Below are 13014 nucleotides of genomic sequence, written 5' to 3' on the forward strand. Positions count from 1 at the left end.
ATGTCCGCTTACTAGCTCTTCAATTAGCTCTTCAACTAATATGATTTCTGGTATATAGAAAAATGCATTTTCCGATTCGACACGACAACAGACTCAATAACCTTTGTTTTCTTTTAAAAAATTTATTCTTATTAGTTAATATAAAATATATCGTCGCATTTCCGCGAAGTGATCGTATGTCGAAAAATGTAACTTTAATTTGTATACCCTGTACCCATTGAAAAAGGGAAATCAGGGTATAATGGTTTTGTGCAAAAGTATGTAATGGACAGAAGGAATCATCGCAGACCCCATAATGTATCTATATTCTTGAGCAGGGCGTCGAGCTGAGTCGATGTAGCCCTGTCCGTCTGTCCGTCCGTATGAGTGCGTCGATCTCAGAAGTTACAAAAGCTAGAGAGCTGAAAGAGTTTGCTTTATTCGACAACTCGTCCGAGAGAATAATCGAAAAATTGATTTTGTTTTTTCAGCCTCATTTGAATACTTTTAGACCTGGAGATTTCAGACTTACTGTGTATATGCATATACTGAATACAAACATTTTGTAAATTACAGATTGTCACTTTGTAGCATATGAATAATTTCAACGATTCATTAGCAATGCCATTACCCTTCTATGCGTGGCGAATTAAAAATATCATTATAAAAATTCAGTAAGTTACATTACACATTAAATTAATAGTTTCAAAATCAGTTTTGACCCGTGAGAGAGTCCCTAGCTTCCGACTATATTAGAATTTACATTTATCCGCAATCGTGTTATTTGAATGTGAGGACATAAAATCGAATGTTAGGAAGAAACTTTTGTGTGGTCAAGAGAAATACATAAATATATATGCATATGTATGCGTGTGTGTACATGTGCGTATGCATACATACAAGAATATCAGACTATAGCGCTCTTACAATTAATATAAATAATGCTTAAATTTTTATTTGTAGCACTTTGATTTATTTGTCTTTGATACAATTGTTAGGTATTTCAAGTTTTTTTTTTTTCTTAGTTTCTGTTTTGATATGTCGAGACGAGTGAGCATAGTTTTGCCAGGTGACATAGAGCCACCACGGCCGCGGACTAGCTCGGTAACAAAGGTCACTAACTCGCCTAGAGATTCTAGGAGGTCATCTCTGAAGAACATTTCAGGAACTTCCAAGAGCAGTCCTGGCAAGACAAACGCTAGAGCACGGGACGCAGATGAGACCGAAGACAATGTTGTAGTGAAATTGTCCATGACCGATCTATTTCCTGACGGCTGTGAGCGTTACAAAAAGGATTGTTGTTGCTGCCATTGCATCGATGTGCGGCGAGCACTCAGACAGGCCGCGTACCTTCGTTCGCCTCAGGGTAAGAGGCGACTCCAGCTGAAGATGCAAATGAAGGACTTTCTCCTGGACATCAGCGCGATCACAGCAACCAAGCGAAGAATGGACAACTTGCTGCACGGTACCAAGCAGTACCCCCCGCCAGCGACCAGGAGCTTCCCCATCACCATCGTCAATGTGGCACCGATAAGCGGCAACTGCATGTCCATTGAGTGGTATCAGCATGATGACTCCTACGTGTCCCACTACGAGATCTACGTAGACGAGGTGCGAGTCAAGCGCATCTTCGACTCGCAGATAAAGGCTACCGTCGTGCTCGACGTGGACATGAAGCGCACGCACAAGATACGAATGAAGGCGGTGCCCAGGAAGTGCCTCGGCTCCAAGGCGAATCGCGTCGACAAACTGGTGCGAGATGTTTGCTGCGGCAAGCTCAGCAAGATTCTCGAGGCAGATTACTTCTGTGATTGTGCCAAGAAAACCGAAATGGAGAAGGTAAAAGAGAGGTACGCGGAAAATACATGCCAAGTGTTGGTAGATTTCTGGAAGGACAGCGAGTTCCTCTATGTACCCGTGTGCAGCTGCGTGGGCGACTGCACATGTGACTGCATCGGCGATAAACCTAACGCGTGTCCATGAGTCTTTAGAGTCGACTGTTAAATTTCAAGTCCAACTTCATATTCTCATTTGCATAGGAGACTCTGGCGTTCCATTGATTGGCCTATTTGCGATGCTTGGAATCGATTTGAAAGCTTAATTCAAATTTCATATGTAAATCTTCTCAAATGTTAAAAAAAAGTTAAAAATTTAATCTATCATAACAAGTAGAGCAACTAAAGCCGATGGCACAATCGATAGTATCGATAGGCAATCGTTTTGATCGATGGTCAATGTTATTATTCCATGTCGATACCTAGCCAAGCAAATAATTGAATTAATAAGCGTTTTCTCGTAATTGTAGTAGCTCCCTCGCATGTTGAACAAGAGATAACTACATATTTATGTTGACTCTTATGATACTACTGAATTCAGAACTGAAATTAGCTTAAAACTATTCGAGTCCCAATAACACACCATGCATACATGTGTATAAGTTTATGGAGTTGGCAATGTTTGGTTGAGTGAAAGCTTAAGAGCTTAAGCTAAGAGGGAAGGGTAGTGGAGCAGCTTAGAAGCATTTAAGGGATGAAAACATATTGTTGAGTGAGCTCAAGTGGGCTTAGGTTACAGTGCAGCCAAATGAAGTTATCAAAGGCTTTGCTCTGAAACAATTGCTTAGGTTACGTAAAACACTTTTCGACTAAGTTAAGCATGGAGTAAACGGGATAAGCTGACAATTTGTCAACTAGAGTTGGGATAGCTTATGTGAGGGAGATAAGTGGCGCCCGATTAAGGTGGATTTGACAGGAGTACAATAAGATAAAGTGAGCTAAAGGTGATGTTTGTTGAATACTTAATTAGCTCAAAATGCCTTTAATGCTTAACATAATATAGAAGCAACAGCGGATTGTTTTGCAACCTAAGCCTTATTCATACTTCCGTTTCAATCTGAGCCGTCTCGTATATACATTTCTAAATGCTGCTTAATAATGGCATCTCCTGATTTGTAGTGATTCCCGTCGAAAACAAAAAGAGAGGGAAGAGAGCGGGAAGTGTCTAAAAGAGACAGCGAGACCGTCAGCCGAGTCATGTGTAGACAAATTCAGCCGTCGGCTTTATTTAAAAATTTATCATAATCCGTAAAGCACTTTTGCCGAATGAACCAGCGCCTCCTGCGAGGCTCGTAGCTCATTTTATCAGTGGCCAACAGGCACAGGCATAGGCATAAGTATTTCGCATTCAGAGAAGTAGGGGAGGAGGCGTGCGGGTGTCGCTGACGCTGACGTAGGCGCCGACGTTCCGGCCACGACGTGGCGTGATTAATTATTTGGCAAATATTTGAAATGCCCCGAGTGGTTTCCATTACAGCACAATAGCTACTGTTACGGGGCTGCTGGCGCAGGGTATGCCTCACAGGGTGTAATACGAACGTAATGAACATCTGAGAATTCATTCAAATACTCGGCCCCATTGGCTCTGCACGTACATTTAATTAAATTTTTCCGGTTTTATTTCAATTTTGATGCATGCCATTGACCGATTGATGTACAGCGGCACAATTTCAATTGGCATTTGTTTGTTTTCCCAACGCTCGATAGATAAACAAGCTCCACTTAGTATATGTGCTACAATTCAATTATTTTGATCGCTTCCGAAATACCCTGCGATTAGGGAGTAGGAATTAGAAATTGGTTGACAAAAAAAAAAATTAAAATGTGGAAATACAGATAGATTGATTATTGTGTAAGGTTGAACTCAAAAACGATCACGAGAAGATGATTCCATTTCACTTAGAAGTTGAAGACATAAGTCGAGTATGGTTATTCTCTAGTGCATATATACAATACAATTCTAGTATGACTGCATTTGAAAATTGCAAATTATTTCACATTCGCATGGAGGCCAAGTATTACAAGTGTTACACAACATCAAAATATCTTCTAATTACTTTTCACCCACATACCAGCTTAGCTAGAAGAACTAGCCAAGATTATAGCTCCAGTGTTGAGAGTTTAAATTTGTTGTTGTAAGAATAAATGCGCAAATCGTGAAAGATGGATAGAAATGGTACACCGCAAATTCTTCCCAACGTTAGAAAAACTTATTCTAGCCATTCTCTCTAGTTAACAAAGCAAAACTTCAGTAACAAACTCAACTATATTTCAATCTTTTTGATTGATAGACAGCATATTCTGAAGTCGTACAGGCTGGAGCGTATCTATTTCGGTTAGCCCTGACCATTTGGCCCACGCGTCGTATGTGTTATTTTTATAGTCACATCCAATTACTTTTAGCACTCAAGCTCTTGCATGCAAATATTTTAGCCTCAGCCTCAACCTCAACCTCAGACCACGAATTGTTAATAGTGCCAAAGCTGTTTACAGCGCTGTTCACCCGCGCTGATTAGTTGGATTTAACTTTAATGACAACATAGGTTGCACAGGTCGCGCCCTAATTGGCGCTTATACCTTTTATCGACATTTCCATAGCTGTCAAGCAGCTTTAAAATTTCTACAGAAGGAGAATAAATCAAGTTCACACCGCATCATCAGCGTAAAGGCCTAAGCAAATTTGAAAAAGTAACAGGTTTCAACTACGCATTCAAGTTGATATAACAGCGTGCCACGCCCCAGCGAAAGAGTATGCTTGGTGTACTCGCGTAATATAGTGAACAATGCAACCAAGCGGAAAACAATACGAAAACAAATAATGTGAAAGTCGCAAGTGAAGTGGAAAGTATTTAAATTGACTTTTGAATTAAGGGTGTCAAATGTCGAGATATCTGATGTGACGACTAACCATATTGCGAAAAAAAATTAATTTACTCAAGAACGAAATGAGCTGTCCAAAATGGTTTAGCTTGTGCTTCAAGGAATCATACTAGGAATGATGATTCTCAATTATCTGTCATCAAATATTATTACAAATGTATTCATTAAAAGTTATTACCTCTTCTTCATCATACCATAGCAAGTTTCTATTCATATAAATACAATTCGCAATTAGTAATAAATACCAATTACCCCAAAATAAGCCCTCTTGTACCACTCCCTTCTACTTTAAAGCACATGATATGCTAAAATATATTACATTCCACTTACGTTTCTTATAAATGCACTTCGACTGAATCCAAAACTGATTACAGATTTGTTAACTGTAACAGATGGTTCGTGTAGGAGTCATGCCCAAAAGTTTGCTTTAGAAGAGTATCTCAGCCCCGGCACTGTGCCCAGCTTACTTTCTTCCGGGCGAAAATCTGTCAGTATTTGGGAAATGCAGCGAATTCTAATTTGAAATTTCCTGATAAATTGTTGGGTGTCGCGGCATTTGCGAACTGAAAAAAAAAAAACAAGTAAGAAAGTTGCATTCGGGCGTTGACGAATGCGGAATACTGATTCACACCCAATCAGGAATTAACTAATAAATAATATTTTATATTATTCAGGTTTTTTCGATTTGCCACGCCCCTACTGGGCGTAGACACTTCATTTTTGGCCAGCTCATAAAACAAGCTAACGGTAACCTAAATGCAAAATTTGGATGCTTACGATCAAAAAATGAAAAAATGACAGGCTTAACCATATTATTTGGAGAATCGATAGAGGAGGTTACTAGTAACTAACTATCCAAATTTGAAGCTTCTAGCTTTATATATTTTTAGGAGATATACACGAGTATGTGTTCAAGACGGACATTGCACAAAACCAATATACTCATTTTACTTTCTTGAATGAGTGTAAAAATAATAATATAAATAAAACGAAGAAGGCAGATAACTACCTGGTGGAAAATCTGATTCGGAATTGCTATTGCATTGTTTATGGCGCCACGCCCCATGCTTCCCACTTAACTGAGCGCCTGACAAAATTGATAAGGGACCCAAGATGTCGCTCGGGTCCTGACTGCTTGCCATTAGCCATGCTGGCTAATTGGAAAAATCATGCCAAAGAATGCTCAAAATTTATTGTCAACATAATTCAGACCAAATTCAATTTGGACCGCATGCAAACACACGAGGCACAGAGACGCAGCAGGCTTCGGCATGAGAGAAACAATTTTCTGCAGCTCTAACTAAATTACGCTCCACGTGCTGCCTATGAACAAAAGCGAACTGAATAGAGTGATAGGTGTGGGATAACAAGCTCAACGAGACGACTTCCTCTATTCGGCTTGCGGTCCGAGTGAATGGGCAGTTGGTTCATTGGGATATCCCTTATTCACTCAATCACTAGAGCAAGGTGATTTGTAATTTGAGACTCCGCTAGTTGAGTCATTAAAAAAAGTTAAAAGAAAAGGTTGTCCTAAATCTATATTTAAATTAAACAAATTATGTTATGCTCGATATATTTTAGTGCAAAAGAAATGAAAACAAGTAAGAAAGCTCTAGTCGAGACTGCTCGACTACGAGATCCCCTGAACCCTACAAGCAACTGATATTTCAATAATAATTAGCACCCACACACGCACTCATGCAAACAAATACACGCACACACACACTCACATATATGTACAGGCGATTGCGCTTGGGTTGCGCTGCAGTGTTGGCAATATTAGGAGAACTTACTTGTTGAATAATTTAATTTCTAGACGTACGATCGTAATGAAACTTTCAGAACGTATTCATATTGTTTAAATGTATGTGTATACCGAAGCAGTATTTCTCTAGTATTTGATATACGACTTTTACAAAGATGATGGTGAGGGGGTGGATTTGGGGGTGGGGGGGTAAATTTTAACAAAAACCGAAATTGTATTTAATATACATTTTAAATTTGGAGACTGTAGCTTGAAAGATGTAGGAGATATAATTTTTAAACTGATCTTCGATAAGGTTTTTTATCGATAAAAAAGTATCGGAATGAGTTATCGTTTTTTAGTGGTAAACTCGATATCCGCGTGATATATACGGACATTTTAAAAAAAAAGTTGAAGTCTCTAGCTCTTGTATCTTCTGAAATCGACGCGTTCAAACATACGGACAGACGGACGGACGGACGGACGGACGGACGGACGGACGGACACACAGACGGACAGGGCTAAATCGACTCAGCTCGTCGCCCAGATCAAGAATATATATACTTTGTGGGGTCTGCCACGCCTCCTTCTGCCTGTTACATACATTTAAAAAAAAAACCATTATACCCTGATTTCCCATTTTCAATGGGTTCAGGGTATAAAAAAAAAAAAAAAAACAAACAAACAACTTTTACAAGTTATCTTAATTTAATATGTTCATAAGTCATAAGTCATAAGGCTTGACAAATTTATTTTTTTAGGCGATTGTGCGGAGGAGGAATAGAATATACATATAACATGTGTTCATTGTACTAGTAATTGAAAATGTACTTTTACTTTTTAGACCAAAAAATTTAAATATATTTCAGATTTAATAAACATATCACCCAAATATAAATACCCGATCCCTCGCAACATCAATGCTTGTGTCTCGATATTTTTATGAGTACGATGTTTTATATATAAATTTTGCAGCTACTGATACTCCTTATGAGTACATGATCGATACTTTGCATTCGATATCGAGTCCCTAACCGCTACTATACGTAATCTCAATTTCAAAGCAAAAGAAATGCTTTAGGCTTTTTGAATTAATTTCTGGTTATATAGCAATTGTGTAATTTTTTTCAATACACTGATCTATATGATGAAAATATCTCAATCACAGTCAGATAATCCCAATCCCCCTCTATTCTATGTAGAGAAGCCGAGTGAGGGAAAGAGAGCGAGTGATCGAGAGAATGAGTAAGAGAGAGTGAGAGAGAGCAAAGTCTGACTCCCCGTCTATCTCTCGCTCTCCCATTCTCTCTCCGTCTCTACTACATCACAGCTCTCCGTCCCATTTTTTTTCTCCCTCTCTCTCGCTTTCACCCTTCATATCTCCCACTCTCTGTCTGTGCATCGTATTTCATATCTCTGTGTCTCTCATTCTTACATTCTCTCTCACTCCTTGTCCATTTTTCTCTCTATGTCTCTCTTTCTCCACTCTATCTCCATCTCTAACTCTTTCTCCCTTCTCACTCTGCGCCCATTTCTCTCTCTGTCTGTCTCACTCTCTCTCTTTCTCTACCTCTCACTACCATTCCCTTTGACTTTTCTTTACACTCTCCAGTATATCTCTGTATCTTACACTCTCTCACTTTCTCACTCTCCTTAACAATCAACGTCGATTGTATTGCGTCCTCAACAGTTAACCATTAATGTGATCAATTAACAACTTGTGTCCTGAATTGCAAATAAATGCTATATGTAAGCATATGCCCCATACAAATTCAAAGCCTTTTGGTTCTTTATTTATAAGCAGAAAGATGAATGTGGCTCTCTCAATTCAGAGGGTAGACACTCAAAAAAATAAACAAGGTCTGGATCTGCACAATAAGAATGAGAAGATTCAAAAGAACATCTTTTTGTGTGCCGTTATTTCGTATTCGTTTTTATACCCTGAACCCATTGAAAATGGGAAATCAGGGTATAATGGTTTTGTTAAAATGTATGTAACAGGCAGAAGGAGGCGTGGCAGACCCCACAAAGTATATATAATCTTGATCAGGGCGACGAGTTGAGTCGATTTGGCCCTGTCCGTCTGTCTGTCTGTCCGTCCGTCCGTCCGTCCGTCCGTCCGTCCGTCCGTCCGTCTGTCCGTATGTATGAACGCGTCGATCTCAGAAGATATAAGAGCTAGAGACTTAAACTTTTTTTTTAAATGTCCGTATATATCGCGCGCATATCGAGTTTATCACTAAAAAACGATAACTCATTCCGATACTTTTTTATCGATAAAAAACCTTATCGAAGATCACTTAAATAATTATATCTCCTACATCTTTCAAGCTAGAGTCTCCAAATTTAAAATGTATATTAAGGTGAATTTTATACAATTTCGGTTTTTGTTAAAATTTACCCCCCACCCCTAAATCCACCCCCTCACCCTCAACTTTGTAAAAGTCGTATATCAAATACTAGTGACTTGTGCTTCGGTATACACATACATTTAAACATTATAATTATGTTCTGAAAGTTTCATTTCGATCGTACGTCTAGAAATTAAATTATTCAACAAATAAGTTCTGATTATATTGCCAACACTGCAGCGCAACCCACGCGCAATCGTGTGTGTGTGTGCTTGTGTTTGTTTGCTGCCTGTGTGTGTGTGTGTGCTTGTGTTTGTTTGTTTGCGTATGTGTGTGTGCGTGTGTATGTGCGAATTATTATTTAAATATCAGTTGCTCGAAGGGTTCAGGGGATCTCGTAGTCGAGCAGTCTCGACTAGAGCTTTCTTACTTGTTTTATCTCCTTTGCAATTTTCGTGCATTATTTATAGACCATTTGTGGTCAGCGAATGGGGGCGGCGTACACCAGGCCCCCTGCCGCTCGTTCTGGGCAATGAGTTTATGATAAATGAGCCAAGTTAATCATCAACCCGTTGGGCGGTGCAAAGTGCCCGCCCACCCAATGAATGCAAAAGCAAGAAAGTACAAGCAGATGGAGCGAAAGACAAAAGAGGAAATTGGGAGGGGAATATGTAAAGAAATTTGTGTCGGACAGTGTGAAAAAGTTGGTTTGTTAATGCAGGTGCCAGAACCATGGGGTGATGCTCAACTATTTATAAGAGAACACAGTCAGCTAGAAGGTTTTGACGTCAATGCTTACCCGATGATGTTGTAAATGTTAAAGCTGATGTTACTCAAAACAGAAACAGGGCCAATGGAGAGAGGGCTGTAATTGATGGATGGCCATCACCCAAGATTAATGTTGTGGCAATCTTTGACCTCGACACACTATCAAAAATTAGCTTTAAATAAATCCCGTGAAATTCACATTTGGCATTTTACGAACCAATTGATGAAAACGATCAATAAGAAAAAAAATTCTTCGCCAAACACGTAGTTGTTACAGCATTATCGAAAGCTCCTCATGCCAACTCAACTTATTCAACGGCATATTGCATTCGAAGTGGTGTCACCTGCTGCGAAAGAAGGAGCCTAGATTACACACGTCCTAGGCTCATTATCCACATCAGCAGATTGAGTTACCATAACTCAGCTAGCCGGCTGCTCTTCTACTCAGTAGCTCCATTTACCATTTACAATTTACCATTTACCATTTGCCGTTTGCCATGTCGCCTGCCATCAGTTGACAGGCTGTCTATGTGCTGAGTCCCTCATATGAGCACATCCATTCGTGCACAGTCAGGTGGCTTCGGTTCCTGACTTGACTGGCGCAGCCTTCGGCCAGCTGGGGTGTTCCCTGGCACACGGTAATTCTGTTTCTCCTCTGCATTTATTTAATTTCCTATTTATGGCGTATCTATATTAAAAGACTGGCTCACTGACTCACAGGTCTTTCGTTGATTGTTCATGCGAAATAGCCTGATATGGAAACTTATATACGCATTTTCATTTGCGCGTGACAACTGTTGATAGACAACTGTGCGCAGAAACAAATATTTTATTCAGCCTGAACAGCATTTCGATTCGAATGGCCGAATTCGGTCATTGAAAATGGCAGAACGTGGCAGGTCCCACAAAGGATATGTATATATTCTTGATCAGGGCAAGAAGTTATGTCGATTTAGCCCTGTACGTCTGTCTGTCCGTCCGTCGGTCCGTCCGACCATATGCTTGAACGCGTCGATCTGGATATCGAGTTTTTCTTTAAAAATCGATAACTACATTATGATTATGTCCTGAAAGTTTCATTAAGATTGTAAATTCAATTTTTTTTTTTATATGATGTGGAAGAAAATATAGAATAAGTGACAGGTCATCATTGTGCCGACTCTCTGAAAGCACTTTAATGGAATAAGACTTCAAAGATTCCTGATTAATTGTTTGTTGTTCTAGAAATGTCATTATGAGGTCTCATATTTAAATTGCTGGAACCAAATTTACTCTAATCATGCAATGAGTTGATTAGCCATCTCGTTATCCCTGACCAATGATAGAACAATTAGAGAGCCCTTTAAGGATGGAATGCAATTAAGCCAAAGCACAAGACCTGTCTGAGTTGCAGCCTGAGCCTCAACGTGTGCCTTTTATGGAGTCTCATTAATAACTGGCGTTGACATTAATCAGTTTAATATGACAAATTAATTTGAGTGGGGCCGTTAAAGCATTGCGTAATATGAACAATGGCGATTTAAATTATGTAAATACGTCCCGTACATATAGGACCGCATTCATCACATGGAAATGAAATTGTGGCAAAGGAAATTTAAATTGTTAAATGAAAATTGAATGCAAATCGCAAACAGAAAAGGGATTTGAGAGGAAACTCAAGAAGAATAATAAAATAATATTGCAAACCACACAATAAGCAAAGCTTTAAAGTTGATAATAAGTTCTTAAAGCATGAGGCTTTGAGTATCAGATCTGGGCACAAGACCCAAAGCCAGGCCAAAGGAATCAACTATCACAAAAGAACGGCGAAGATTGAGCGTGTCGGCAATCGGAGGCCTCCTTTCATATAAATCAATTCAGCCTTTTACTTAACGACCCTAACAACCAAAAATATTTCGCAATCCCGAGCCCACGTGAAGTAAGCGACTAGCAGATATCCTGCTTAATTAGCTAACAATTAGACAAGATTATATAAAGTGCTAAGAACCTATGAATAACTCTGTGAAACGTTTGTCATGGTCGGTTTAGAGTGCAATAGAATATTCTATCGATATCGAGCGATTGGATCGATAAGTATTCATCCTAATGATAATACAATAATACAATAATCTTATTATTTATGAATTTGGTATATTTAAGATTATAAGACACATTTTATTATAAGTAAAGTTCAGATTCTTTATTATGCACAGTATATTATATTGTCCTATATGTGAAACAAGAGTATATTCGAAATAACTGTAGCTGAATAAAGATCTGTCGATATTTATTAATAGAATCAGCTACAGCTTTATTGGTATAGATCTTTCCCTATCACCGCTGACGCTCCGATATATAATATATATAAGCAATTGCAAACTACCCTACACTTTCAGTAATCTGCAAGGTATCAAAGCCGGAGGGAAAAAACAATTTAGACCCTGGTCGTTGGGCACATAAATATCAATTTTCTCAACCTATTGACAAGCATCGGCAGTATCGCAAATAAAAAGAAATTTATTGTTACAGGTATACATATAGAGAGATGTTTCTTTCGTAAATATACGGTCAAAGATGTGCGATAAAAACACCTTATAAAGACTCGTAAACATGAACGATGACTGTTCTAGATTAGGGATACGACACCTTGACAAACACATTTGTTATCAATTAAAGCGCGAACAGGCCAGCCACAACTCCGGATATTTGGGGGCAATAAAAATGCCAGCACGGGAATTACACAGGCAAACAGCTGGGCAAAAGTTGAGCGGGCGTGCCGCCATTACTCAGTATTTATAGCTAAATTCAATTGAAGACTTTTGTCCCGCTCCCCGGCTTCTGCTTGTCGGCTGTCACAGAAGTTGCATGGAAATGTCCCGACCGATATATTGCCTTCAAATGGCCAGCCTATGCAAGACTGAGTCAATGTGTTTGTGTGTGCCAATGCGTGTGTGCGTACGAATGTTTGAGGAAAGCATTTAAGACTACCTCAAAACCCAAAGGCATTTCACTCGAGGAAACTAATTATACTCATTCACGAAGTGAATTAGTATATTGGTTTTGTGCAATGTCCGTCTTGCTGTCCGTCCGTCTGTCCGTCTGTCCGTCTGTCCGTCCGTCCGTCTGTCCGTCTGTCCGTATGAACGCAGTTCATTTCGCCGCTATTGAAGCTAGAGACTTGAAATTTGGAACACATACTCGTGTATAACTCCGATTTATAAAGTGTTAAAATTTTCCCGATCCGCCCACTAGGGGCGTGGCAAATCGGAAAATGCATTTTCCGATATACCAGAAATCATGTTAGTTGAAGAGCTAGAAAGTTGAAATTTGGTATGTAGATCCGCGTTGACCCCCCAAGTCCAAAAAGCTATGGTGGATATATCTACGCCCATTGGGGGCGTGGCAAATCAGATAAAACTGTATCTCATAAAGTTCTAAAGCTAGAGCGTTGAAATTTCGCACGTGAGCTAGTGCTATA

General features: G+C 39.3%; 2 protein-coding genes across 2 annotated transcripts in view; one reads left to right on the forward strand and one right to left on the reverse strand.

Moving 5' to 3' along the window:
• CCHa2-R (CCHamide-2 receptor) overlaps positions 1–13014 on the reverse strand; it is a 48636-nt gene that overhangs the window by 23195 nt on the left and 12427 nt on the right. The gene's annotated exons all lie outside the window — the stretch shown is intronic.
• Positions 952–2087, forward strand: LOC108653136 (uncharacterized). Its single transcript, XM_018103451.3, has one exon. The coding sequence runs from the start codon at positions 1018–1020 to the stop codon at positions 1960–1962; it is 945 nt and encodes a 314-aa protein (XP_017958940.1). The 5' UTR covers positions 952–1017; the 3' UTR covers positions 1963–2087.

The sequence above is a fragment of the Drosophila navojoa genome, chromosome 5, assembly GCF_054131105.1.
Source record: "Drosophila navojoa isolate 15081-1374.11 chromosome 5, UAZ_NAV_1.0, whole genome shotgun sequence".
In the NCBI taxonomy this organism is placed as follows: domain Eukaryota; kingdom Metazoa; phylum Arthropoda; class Insecta; order Diptera; family Drosophilidae; genus Drosophila; species Drosophila navojoa.